Source organism: Dipodomys merriami, unplaced genomic scaffold, assembly GCF_024711535.1.
Source record: "Dipodomys merriami isolate MVZ:Mamm:240054 unplaced genomic scaffold, mDipMer1.0.p SCAF_373, whole genome shotgun sequence".
Taxonomy (NCBI): Eukaryota; Metazoa; Chordata; class Mammalia; order Rodentia; family Heteromyidae; genus Dipodomys; species Dipodomys merriami.
Genome location: NW_027205304.1, coordinates 447,896 through 460,427, shown reverse-complemented (window position 1 = coordinate 460,427; position 12,532 = coordinate 447,896). Strand labels below are relative to the sequence as shown.

At 47.5% G+C, this 12,532-nt stretch overlaps 1 protein-coding gene across 2 annotated transcripts; it reads left to right on the top strand.

Moving 5' to 3' along the window:
• Positions 1-1,624: 1,624 nt before the first annotated feature.
• Pop7 (POP7 homolog, ribonuclease P/MRP subunit) lies at positions 1,625-2,746 on the top strand. 2 transcript variants are annotated; one of them, XM_069989217.1, is made up of 2 exons: positions 1,625-1,884; positions 2,071-2,746. In XM_069989217.1, the coding sequence occupies exon 2, from the start codon at positions 2,081-2,083 to the stop codon at positions 2,501-2,503; it is 423 nt and encodes a 140-aa protein (XP_069845318.1). In that variant the 5' UTR covers positions 1,625-1,884; positions 2,071-2,080; the 3' UTR covers positions 2,504-2,746. The 2 variants fall into 2 exon arrangements, with proteins under 2 accessions (XP_069845318.1, XP_069845317.1); XM_069989216.1 differs by having other exon boundaries at positions 1,626-1,903.
• The last annotated feature ends 9,786 nt before the right edge of the window (positions 2,747-12,532 follow it).

Below are 12,532 nucleotides of genomic sequence, written 5' to 3'. Positions count from 1 at the left end.
TTTAGGTTTTTTTTTTTTTTTGTTTTTGTTTTTGGGTCTGGTCGTGGGGCCTGAACTCTGGGCCTGGGCGCTGTCCCTCAACTCTTCAGCTCAAGGCTAGCGCTCTACCACTTGAGCCACAGTGCCACTTCCAGCTTTTTTTCTTTTTGCTTATGTGGTGCTGAGGAATCGAACCCAGGGCCTCATGCATGCAAGGCAAGCACTCTACCACTGAGCCACCTTCCCAGCCCCATTTTTTAGGGTTTTTTTTGGGTCGTTGGTGGGGCTTGAACTCTGGGCCTGGGTGCTGTCCAACTCTTCAGCTCAAGGTGAGCACTGTATGCTTGAGCCACAGTGCCACTTCCGGTTTTCTAGTGGTTTATTGGAGATAAGAGTCTCTCAGACTTCCCTCCCTGGGCTGGTTTTGAACGGTGGTCTTCAGATCTCAGCCTCCTGAGTAGCTAGGATTACAGGCGTGAGCCACCAGCACCTAGCTCTTTTAGGTTATTTTTTAGATAGGATATCTTAATTTTGCTCTGGCTGACTTCAGACTGGAATTTCACATCTCTTATCTCTCTCTCTCCTGTAGCCAATATTAGTGAACCAATGCATCTGGGCCCTAATTATTACATATATAGTCCCCCCCCCACCTCCAGTGTATGGATACTGCGGCTTCTACTCAGGATTTCTCACTTTGAGGCTGGTGCTCTACCACTTGAGCCATACCTTCACTTCATACATTTAAAAGTCAGATAGTTGCCTTAAAACCCACAACTATTTTAAAATCGTTTTAGCTTTTGCCTTTCCATAATAAATTTGAAGATGAATTTGTGCATACTTTTCCAAAAGAATTGCCTTAAGCCTGTGGACCGATACCTCTATTAGGTCGAGTTGTTCCATCTCATCTCAAAAGAACCCCCAAAGTTGTCAATAAGAATCTGAAGTGAAGGAAGAGGAAACTAAAGGATGAAGGCGGTGCTGAGAGTGAAGTTCTATTTCCAACCTTCGGTCAATTTAGAGACTCACAGCTCCGTGGCAGGATGGGAGCGTTAGGATGGGGTGCATGTGCCACTCCGGGCCCCAAAGGCCAACACAACGGCCCCTTGCGAGTGAGGCCTCAGCCTTCCCCGCAGGGGACACATGTCCCTGGTCCAGGGGTTGTCCCAGGGGTGGGTTCCCCTGAACTAAGTGCCTCTTAGAGTACTCCTTAGTCCTAGGTGGGGATCTGGCCTTCATCTGGATGGTCCCACTCTGTTCTTGGGCTACTGCAATCTTGGGCTGGAAGTCAGCCCCGTCCAGGCAGCTGCAGTCGGCTCAGAGATCTGGCCTCCTTTTAAGGGTCCCCAGCACGATCGCTATCTCTCCCTACTCCACTTCCACAGTCCTCCAGGTCCCCTCAAAATAATCTTCCCGCCTGGTCCCTCCCTTCCGGAACCGTTCCCGCGCTGAGCTTGGATTGGCCCAACTGCATAGGCTCCTCCCTCCAACGACCACGCCCATTCAGCCTCATTTACCCACGCCCACATCACTTAGCCCCGCCCTCATTGCATGTAGCCACACCCCCTAGGGGCGTGCACGTGTCGATCACGTCACCGCCGGAACCCTCGCGGCGTTAACTTCGCCTTTGCTTGCGCAAATCTCGCGAGCACCTAAGAAAGCGACGGGCGAACGGAAGCCCGGAAGGCAATAGCCGGACCGCGGTGGCCTGAGTGCGCTGCGCAGCGGCCGGGCGCGCGTGCGCACTGCGCCGCCGGGTTTGCAGCCGTGGTCCGGGGGGGTGCCTGCGGCGGAACCCCTCTTCTCCCCACCTTCGAGGCCCGGCCGAGGACCTCACCCTTCGCTTGGGCGGCTCGGCCCAGGCCGTGAGGGGCCTGGCGGAGACGGCTGCGTGCGCACGGAGCCCAGGCACGGCGCACCGGAGAGGGTGGGTGCTGGGAAGCTGGGGAGAGGGGCGGTGGAGGGACATGGAGGGGCGAATGAGCGAGACCTGGGGGTGAGGAAGGAGGACGATGGCGGCCGGGGTGGGAGCGAGACCAGAGGAGGCCCAGCCGCTGGGGTGCCCCCTTGAATCTCGTCCCTTTTCGGTGTCAGGCCCCACGGCATGGCGGAAAACCGAGAGCCCCGCGGGCCCGCGGAGGCCGAGCTGGACCCGGTGGAATACACCCTGAGGAAACGCCTTCCTCACCGCCTGCCCCGTCGGCCCAACGACATATACGTCAACATGAAGACTGACTTTAAGGCCCAGCTGGCCCGCTGTCAGAAACTGCTGGACGGAGGGGCGCGGGGCCCGAACGCCTGCACGGAAATCTACATCCACGGGCTGGGCCTGGCCATCAACCGTGCCATCAACATCGCCCTGCAGCTGCAGGCCGGCAGCTTCGGGTCCTTGCAGGTGGCCGCCAATACTTCCACCGTGGAACTCGTGGATGAGCTGGAACCGGAGTCTGATGCGCGAGAGCCGCTGACCCGGATCCGCAACAACTCGGCTATCCACATCCGGGTCTTCAGGGTCACACCCAAGTGATGCAGGCCAAACTGGGTCCCCTTCTCCACCGACTCCCCCTCAAGACTAAGCCAGGCCCCCCCGTGGTGCACTTGTGAGATGGCAGTTCTTATTCTGGGTTCTGGCCTGGGGGTGCCCCCCCCCTCACATCCATGTAAGAAAAGCCCATAGGACTCTGGATTGAGGACAGAGAAATTGCCTCTTCTTGGTCCCCAGGGGAGGATGTTCCTCCTGCTATACAATAAAAAATACTGCCCCCACCACCTCTCCCTGTGTAATTCTGTGTCTACCTGACTAGGGAGAGTAGGAAACAAAACAAGGTTTTTTGGCTGTTTTTATTCTCTCCCATTCCTGGGGCTTGAACTCTGGGCCTGGGCGCTGTCACTAAGCTTTTTTTTTTCCCCTCAAGGCTAGCACTCTACCACTGGAGCCACAGTGCCACTTCTAGCTTTTTCTAAGCAGTTTATTAGAGATAAGAGTCTCTAGGACCTTCTTGCCAAGACTAGTTTCCAACTGTGATAATCAGATCTTCTTCTCCCGAGTAGCTAGGATTACAGGTGTGAGTCACTGGGTACCCTGCTTGTTTGGGTTTTGTTGTTATTGTTTTGTTCTGGGACTTGAACTCAGAGCCTGGGCACTGTCCCTGAGTGTTTTTGTTCAAGGCTAATGCTCTACACTTTGAGCCACTGTCCTACTTCTGGTTTTCAGGGGGTTAGTTAGAGACAAGAGTCTCATTGAGGGCTGGGAAGGTGGCTCAGTGGTAGAGTGCTTGCCTTGCTTAAATGAGGCCCTGGGTTCGATTCCTCAGCACCACATAAGCAGAAAAAGCTGGAAATGGAGCTATGGCTCAAGTGGTAGACAGCTAGCCTTTAGCTGAAGAGCTGAGGGACAGCGCCCAGGCCCAGAGTTCAGGCCCCATGACCAGCAAACAAAAAGTCTCATCGACTTTCCTGCCTGGGCTGGCTTTGAACCTCAATTCTCAGACCTCAGCTTCCTGAGTAGCAAGGACTACAGACATGGGCTGCTGGCACCTGGCTGTAGTTTTTTTTTTATTGTTTGTTTTTGTTTTTTTGAGTTTTTTTTTTTTTTTGTCAGTCCTAGAGATTGACTCAGGGATCCTTGCTAAGACTCTACCACTAGAGCCATGCCCCCAGTTCTTTTGCTTTAGTGTTTAAAATTTTTATTTACTTTTTTTTTTTTTTTTTTACTTTTTTTGCCAGTCCTGGGGCTTGAACTCCTGGGCACTGTCCCAGCTCAAGACTGGCACTCTACCACTTGAACCACAGTGCCACATCTGGCTTTTTCTGTTCATGTGGCACCAGGGAGTTTAACCCAGGGTTTCATGCATGCTAGGCAAGCACTTTACCACTAAGGCACATTCCCAGCCCCACTTTAGTTTTTTTTTTTTTTTTTTGGGGGGGGGTGTTTTTTGTTTTTGTTTTCCTTAGACAGGATCTTATTCTTTTGTCTGGACTGCCCTCCTCAGACCTTGATCTTTCTAATCTTTCTACCTCAAGTATTTTGGTACAGGCAGGGAACCCAGATTTTTTGCTGGGTGCACAGACAGCACAGGTTACAACACAGGCAATGAATTTAATGGGAAACACTTAGGTATCATGCAGAAATCTAGCTGTCTGCTTTAAATTTTTTAATGTTCATGGGGCTGGGAAGGTGGCTCAGTGGTAGAGTGCATGCCTTGCATGCATGAGGAATGGTCCTCAGCACTACATAAGCAGAAAAAGCTGGAAGTGGCGCTGTGGCTCAAGTGGTAGAGCGCTAGCCTTGAGCTGAAGAGCTGAGGGACAGCGCCCAGGCCCAGAGTTCAGACCCCACGACTGACAAAAAGGAAAAAAAAGTATATGTATATAGTTTTCATAAACTGTACCCTTGCCTGATAAGTGAGGTGAGCTGAGATCACTGGACCCTCAATGTGCCAGTTCCTCTGAAGGTTTCCAGGCAGAGGAAAGGTGAGAGGTTTCTTTTTTAATTTTTTTTGTCAGTTGTGGGGCTTGAACTCGGCCTGGGTGCTGTCCCTCAGCTCTTCAGCTCAAGGTGAACATGCTACCACATGAGCCACCCCGCCACTTCACTTTTTTTTTTTTTGTCAGTTGTGGGGCTTGAACTCTGGGCCTGAGCACTGTCCCTCAGCTCTTCAGCTCAAGGCGAGCACTCTACCATCTGAGCCAAAGTGCCACTTCCACTCTTCTGGTGGTTATTGGAGATAAGAGTCTCACAGACATTTCCTGCCCAGGCTGGCTTTGAACTGTGATCCTGAGATCTCAGCTTCCTGAGTAGCTAGGATTACAGGCATCAGCCACCAGCGCCTGACTGAGAGTTCTTTTTTTTTTTTTTTTTGTCGGTTGTGGGGCTTGAACTCTGGGCCTGGGCGCTGTCCCTCAGCTCTTCAGCTCAAGGCAAGCACTCTACCACTTGAGCTACAGCGCCACTTCCGCTGAGAGTTCTTTTTCCTTTTTCTTTTCCCTTTTCTTCTTTCTCTCAATACTGAGGCTTGAACTGAAGGCCTGAGCTCTGTCCCTTAGCTTTCTCAGCTCAAGGCTTGTTAGTTCTTTACCATTTGAGTCACAGCTCCACTTCTGGCCTTTTTTTCTGCTTAATTGGAGATAGTGTCACAGACTCTCCAGTCAGGGCTGGCTTTGAATCTTAATCTTCAGATCTCAAACTCCTAAGTAACAGGATTACTAGGCATGAGTCACCAACTGTTGACTTTTTTAAAAAAACTTAAGTAGTATAAAGAGGTTACAGGTTGAATACAATGCTTTGTTTTTGTTTTTGTTTTTTAATACAATGCTTTTTGTTGTTATTGTTGGTTGTAGAGCCTGAACTCTGGTTCTGGGGCTGTCCCTCAGCTCTTCAGCTCAAGGCTAGCACTCTATCACTTAAGCCACAGCACCACTTCGGATTTTCCTGCTTATGTGCTGCTGAGGAATCAAACTCAGCCTCATGCATGCAAGGCAAGCACTCTACCACTGAGCCACCTTCCCAGCCCTACAATGCTTCGCAATGAATGTTGCCCCTTCATTCTCTCCCATATTCCTTGCCTGTCTCTACCCTCAAGTTACATAGTTTTTCAGGGTTTTTGTTTTGTTTTTCAGTTGGTCATGAGGCTTGAATTTAGGACCTGGGCACTGTCCCTGAGCATTTTCACTCAAGGCTAGTGTTCTAACACTTTGTGCCACAGCTCTACTTCCAGTTTTCTGGTAGTTAATTGGAGATAAGAGTCTCATGGACTTTCTTGTGCAGGCTGCTTTGAACCAGTATCCTCAGATCTCAGCCTCCTCAGTAGCTAGGATTGCAAGTGTGAGCCACTGGCACCCAGCACATAGTTCATTTTTTACATAATATACATTGAATATAATGATTACATTTATTTACCCTTCCATTTCTGTGTCCCCCTTTGCCCACCCCCCAAAACATGCTTCCACTTCCTGATACTCATTTGTCTGTGCCAGTCAGAGCACTGTCCTGAGCTTTTTCACTCAAGACTAGTGCTCTTCGACTTGAGCCATAACTCCACTTCCAACTACTGTGGTGGTAAATTAGAGATGCAGAGTATAAGCATTATGCCCACCTTTTGTCCTCAGCTCCACCCAGACCTGAACTCCTCCCAGCTCTGGAGTTCTCGCCACACAGCGGGCCCCTTCCTCTCTCCACCCAAACCCACCTGAGCTCCTACCTAACTCACTTCCTACCCCCAGACCCTCCTGCTACCTAGATAGTGAAGGGTGCCATGTGCTCCCTCTCCGAGGGAAATATGACTCCTCTAATAAACCTTATGATAATCTCTCCTGTGCCTGCCTGCCTCTGCATGGTCCCCTGGGATGGATGTGAAGGATCCTTTCAAAGAGTCACACAGTTGTTCTTGCTTCTCTGGCTTTGAGCCTCAATCCTCACATCTCAGCCTCCTGAGTAGCTAAGATTACAGGCATGAGCCACTGGTGCCCAGCTCCTGGTATTAGTTTTGATAAATAGTACTTTAATTGTTTAGAGGCGTTACACCTTTGGATTCCTACACTAAGTCTGTCCTCCTTTAGTCAGTTTGTATGTAAATACGCTGAGACCTGTATATATTATCATTCCTAGTTGGGATTTAGATCTAGCTCCCACATATGAGAGGAAAATGCGCCATTTCTCTGTCAGAGCCTGGCTTATTTCATTTAACATAATTAATTCTAGGTCCACCCATGTCCCTGAAAATGACATAAGCTTAGTCTTTATAATGGAGGAGTAAAATGCCATTGTAATAGGTACCATTTTTTTAAAAGTTTGATATTTTAATAAGTTTTTTAATAAGATTTTTAATAAGTTTTCCATTGTGAAAACACTGTACAGAGGGGTTACAATCACATGAGCAAGGTAATGAGCACATTTCCCACCAAGCATTGTTGCCTCCTCCTTTGTTTTTCCCCTACCATCCCTTCCCTCCCATCTCCACAACTACATTCCCCCCCCAAACCCCACCCCCACCCCCCAGGTACCACTTTTTTTAACCCACTCATCTATTGTAGGGCATCTTAGGCTGTTCCATAACTTAGCTATTGTGAATAGTGCAGCAATAAACATGGATGTGCAAGTGTCTTTTTGGTATCCTGACTTAATGTTCTGGGTAGTTGTCCAAGAGTGGTATGGCTGGGTCATAGTGTAATTCTAATTTTTTTTTCCAGTCATGGGGCCTGAACTCAGGGCCTAGGCTCTGTTCCTGAGCCTGTGTTCAAGGCTAGCTCTATAACACCTGAGCCACAAGGCCATTTCTGCCTTTTTCTGAGTAGTATATTGGTGTCTCAGCCTTTCCTGCCTGGGTTGGCTTTGAAGTACCATCCTCAGATTAATTTTTTGAGAAATTTCCATGCCATCTTTCAGAGTAGTTGTACTAGTTTACATTCCCACCAACAGTGCAGTAGGGTCCCTAAAAACAACAACAACAACAACAACAAGCTTCCTCATTTATTTATTTTTTGCCAGTGCTGGGGCTTGGACTCAGAGCCTGGGCACTGTCCCTGAGCTGCTTTTGCTCAAGGTTAGCACTCTACCACTTGAGCCACAGCACCACTTCTGGCTTTTTCTGTTTATAAGTGGTACTGAGGAATTGAACCCAGGGCTTCAAGCATACTAGGCAAGCACTCTACCACTAAGCCATATTCCCAACCTCAGTTCTGAGCTTTTTGTATTGCTCAAGTCTATGTTCTTCTGCATGAGCCACAGTTCCATTTCCAGCTATTTTGGTAGTTAGTTGAAGATAAAAGTCTCACAGACTTTTCTGCCCTGGTGTGTTTGAAGCATCATCCTCACATCTCAGCCTCCTGAGTAGCTAGGATTGCAGGTATGAGCTAATGGCACCATTGATTTTAAAGGTCTTGTAGAATTCAGCTGTGAATCCATTGGGACCTGGACTTCCCCCTGTGGGGAGAGTCTTTATTACTTCTTTGATTTTATTGCTTGTTGTGGATCAGTATAAGTGGTTCATACCACCTTGGTTGAGCTGAGGCAGCTCATATGTCTCTAGGAATTTATCCATTCTACTAGATTTTCCATCTTCTTTGTGTATAGGTTGTTTTTTGTTTGTTTGTTTTTGTTTTGTCTTGTTTTTTAGTAAGTCATGGGGCTTGAACTCTGGGGCCTGGGAGGTGTCCCTGAGCTCTTTAGCTCAAAGCTAGCACTCTACCACTTGAGCCACAGTGCCACTTCTGGTTTTCTGGTGGTTAATTGGAGATAAGAGTTTCATGGATTTTCCTGCCCAGGCTGGCTTTGAATTGTGATCCTCAGGTCTTAATCTTCTGAGTAGCTAGGATTACAGGTGTGAGCAACCAGTGCCCACCTTATATATAGGTTTTGAAAGTAATCCCTTATAATTTTTTGGATAATCTTGGATGTTTTGTTGTGATCTTTCCGTTTCCATTTCCATCTCTAAATTTGTTGATTTGGGTCTCTTCTCTCCATTTTTTTTCAAATAAGCTTTTTGTCAATCTTAATTTTTTTCAGAGAACCAGCTTTTTGTTTGATTGATTCTATGTATAGTGGGTTGTTTTTTGTTTTTTGTTTTTTTTGGTCTTTAATTCATTGATTTCTGATTTCCCTGATCTTTACTATCTGTCTATGTCTAGTACTTTGGGGATATGGTTTGCTGCTGTTTTTCTAGAAGCTTTAGTTTCATTGTGAGGTTATTTACTTGAATGGTTTCTATTCTCTTTATTTTTTTAATATTATTTTATTTTATTTGAGAACATACTGTACAGAGGGGCTACAATTACATGGGCAGGATAATGCATACATTTCTTACCAAGCATTGCAGCCTCCTCCTTTGTTTACCCTTCACCTCCCTTCCCAGCCTCCCCCCTCCCCCCTCTATTCTCTTTATGTCGACATTTAGAACTATGAATTTTCCCCTCAGTACTGCTTTTGCTGTATCTCAGAGGTACTGATATGATGTGTTTTCATTTTCATTTTCTGACTTCCTCCTTTATTTCTTCAGTGACCCAGATGTGCTGTTCATGTTTCATGTGTTTGCTTTCTGTAGTATCTTTTGCTGTTGATATCTAGTTTAATTCCATTGGGATCAGATAGGATACAGGGAGCTCTGTCAATTTTAAAAATATTTGCTTAGGCTTGTTGGATTTCCTGGTATATGATTACTTGTGGAGGTTCTATGGGCTGCTGAGCAGAATGTGAATTGTGTGGTTGGGTGAAATACTCTGTAGCTGTCTATTTAATACATTTGAGTTATGATGTCATTTATTTCAGAGGCTTCTTTAGTTGTCTTTTATTTGGCTGGCCTGTCCTTTGGTGAGAGTGGGGTGTTAAAAGAATCCCACTGGGGCTGGGAAGGTGGCTCAGAGGTAGAGCGCTTACCTTGCATGCATGAGGTCCTGGGTTCGATTCCTCAGTACTACATAAGCAGGAAAAACCAGTCCCAGAGTTCAGGCCCCATAACTGGCAAAAAAAGAATCTCACTATTATTGCAATGGAGTCTATCAATTTTTGTAAGTTTAAGAATGTTTGTGGAGGTCTAGGAAGGTGGCTCAGTGGTAGAGCACATGCCTTGCATGCCAGAGGCCCTGGGTTCGATTCCTCAGCAAAAAGAAAAAAGCCAGAAGTGGCGCTGTGGCTCAAGTGGTAGAGTGCTAGCCTTGAGCTGAAGAGCTGAGGGACAGTGCCCAGGCCCAGAGTTCAAGCCCCATGAACAACAACAACAACAACAAAAAGAATTCAACTTCTAATTGGGTGAACATGCATGTGTATGTGTGTAAATGAGTAAGATGACAGGGAGATGGGGAGATGGAAAGGGCTGTCTTCCTGGTTGGATCAACTCCCCTACCTCCAAATTTCACTTTTGACCTGTGTATTGATGGATGAATAGGAGTTTGCTAGGGAGAAAAGAGGAAAGAGGACTATCTGACTGGGAGGATCATGAATAGACAGGAAGTGCCCTGGGATGGGAGGAACACAGGTAGCTAGAATGCAAGAGGCACTAGAGAGACAAGGTACTGATAAATCTATGTATACTAGTCCCAGGGATTGAACTCAGGGTCTGGGTGCTGTCCTTTAGCTTTTTTGCTCAGGGTTGGCATTCTGCCACTTGAACCATATCTTCACTTTCAGATCTTTTGCTAGTTACTTGGAGGTAAGGAATGGGCTGGGAATGTGGCTCAGTGATAGAGTGCTTGTTTGCTTAGCATACATGAAGCCCTGGGTTTAATTCCTCAGCACCACATAAACAGAAAAAAAGCTGGAAGTGGCACCGTGGCTCAGATGGTAAGTGCTAGCCTTGAGCTGAAGAGCTCAGGACCACCTCCCAGGCCTTGAGTTCAAGCCTCATGGCTGGCAAAAAAAAAAAAAGAGTCTTAGAAACTTTTCTGCCTGGGCTGGCTTTCAACCACAATCCTCAGATCTCAGCCTCCTGAGTAGCTGGATTACAGGTGTGAGCCACTGGTGCTGGGCTAGGGGCTGATATATCTTTTTTTGGGTCCGGTCATGGGGCCTGAACTCTGGGCCTGGGCGCTGTCCCTCAGCTCTTCAGCTCAAGGCTAGTGTTCTACCACTTGAGCCACAGCGCCACTTCCAGCTTTTTTCTTTTTGCTTATGTGGTGCTGAGGAATCGAACCCAGGGCCTCATACATGCAAGGCAAGCACTCTACCGCTGAGCCACCTTCCCAGCCCTTTTTTTTTTTTTTAAATTGGCCATAGAACTTGAACTCAGGGACTTGGTGCTGTCCCTGAGCTCTTTTGCTCAAAGCTAGTGTTCTACCACTTTGAGCCAGAGCTCCACTTCTGGTTTTCTGGGGGTTCATTGGATATAAGAGTCTCATAGACTTTCCTGCTGGCTTTGAACCACGATCCTCAGATCTCAACCTCCCCAGTAGCTAGGATTACAGGCCTACGCCACTGGCACCCAGCTTGATATATCTTTAGAAATGCTCACCTCTATCAACCTTCACTTTGAGGTTCTGTTGCGCTGGGGAGGAATGGCAGGGAGTTGGGTGGCCTATGTGTTTTTCTGCACGTATGTGTCATGTGTCTACGCTCCTGGCCTGCACCCAGCTGAGGCCGTGGCAGGCAGCCCTTCTGTGTTCGGTTTGTTTTGGCAGCTCCAATTCTAGCTTATTTGTTGTTTCTACTCCATGTCTACTTGCTGCTGGCCAGCAGGATTTCCCTCAGTGGCAACTGTGCAGAAATGGCCCTTATATGTTGCTACTGAAGGAACATAGGGTCTGGGGGTGCATCATTAGTGAGAGCAGGCAAAGTGGGGTGTGAGCCAGACTTCTGCCTCTTGGGGTCCAGGTGGGAGGATCAGGCCAGGGAACCCTGTGTCCTAGTCTCCTTGGTAGGAACCTTAGCAGAAACCCCAGCTCCAATGTCCTCACAGCTTAGCTAAATACAGAAGGGATAGAGGCAGAAGCTGTGTCCAGCAGGCATCAATGGATCATGCTTTTAATCCCAGCTACTCAGGAGGCTAAGACCTGAGGATAGGGGAGTGGGAACGTGGCTTAGTAGTAGAGTGCTTGCCTAACACGCTTAAGCCCCTAGGTTCAATTCCTCAGTACCACATATACAGAAAAAGCCAGAAGTGGTGATGTGGTTCAAGTGATAGAGTACTAGCCTTGAGCAAAAGAAACTCAGGGACAGTGCTCAAGCTCTGAGTTCAAGCCCCAGAACTGAAAAAAAAAAAATCTGAGGATGGTGATTCAAAGCCAGCCTGGGCAGGAAAGTCTGTGAGACTCTTATCTAAAATGAACCAGCAAAAAGCCAAAGTGGAGACATGGTTCAACTAGTAGATTTCCAGCTGTGAGTGAAATTGTCAAGTGACAGTGCAAGGCTCTGAGTTCTAGCCTTGAGATCACCACAGAAAAAGAAGAGGAGGAGGATGAAAGAAAGAAAACCTGGGCTGGGAAGGTGGCTCAGTGGTAGAGCGCTTGCCTTAAATGCATGAGGCCCTGGGTTCGATTCCTCAGCACCACATAAGCAAAAAGAAAATAGCCGGAAGTGGCGCTGTGGCTCAAGTGGTAGAGCGCTAGCCTTGAGCTGAAGAGCTGAGGGACAGCGCCCAGGCCCAGAGTTCAGGTCCACGACCGGCAAAAAAAAAAAAGAAAGAAAGAAAACCTATATCCAAACACAGTACCCCCTCATGAGTGGGAAATTCCCTCCTATTTTAGAAACAAAATCACTAGTGCCAGATTTACATCCAGCTGTTCCTCTTGTAGAAGTGTATAGACCTAGCTTGGCCATCATAGCTTGGCTTTTCTAACATTTACTAGTGTTAGGCACCAGTCTTGCCAGAACAATTATAAACTCTTATAAACTTATAAAGCCTAATAGAAAGCACGACTGATAGTTGATTTTTTTTTAAATGGGACAGTGTCTTGTTATGAATGTAACCCAGGCTGGCCTCAAATTTGCAATCCTCCTGTCTTTACTTCCTGAGTCTGGGATTACAGGCATGCACCACCATACCAGACAAGACAGATAGATATTGTGTGTGTGTGTGTGTGTGTGTGTGTGTGTGTGTGTGTGTGTGTGTGTGTGTGTGTGTGTGTGTGA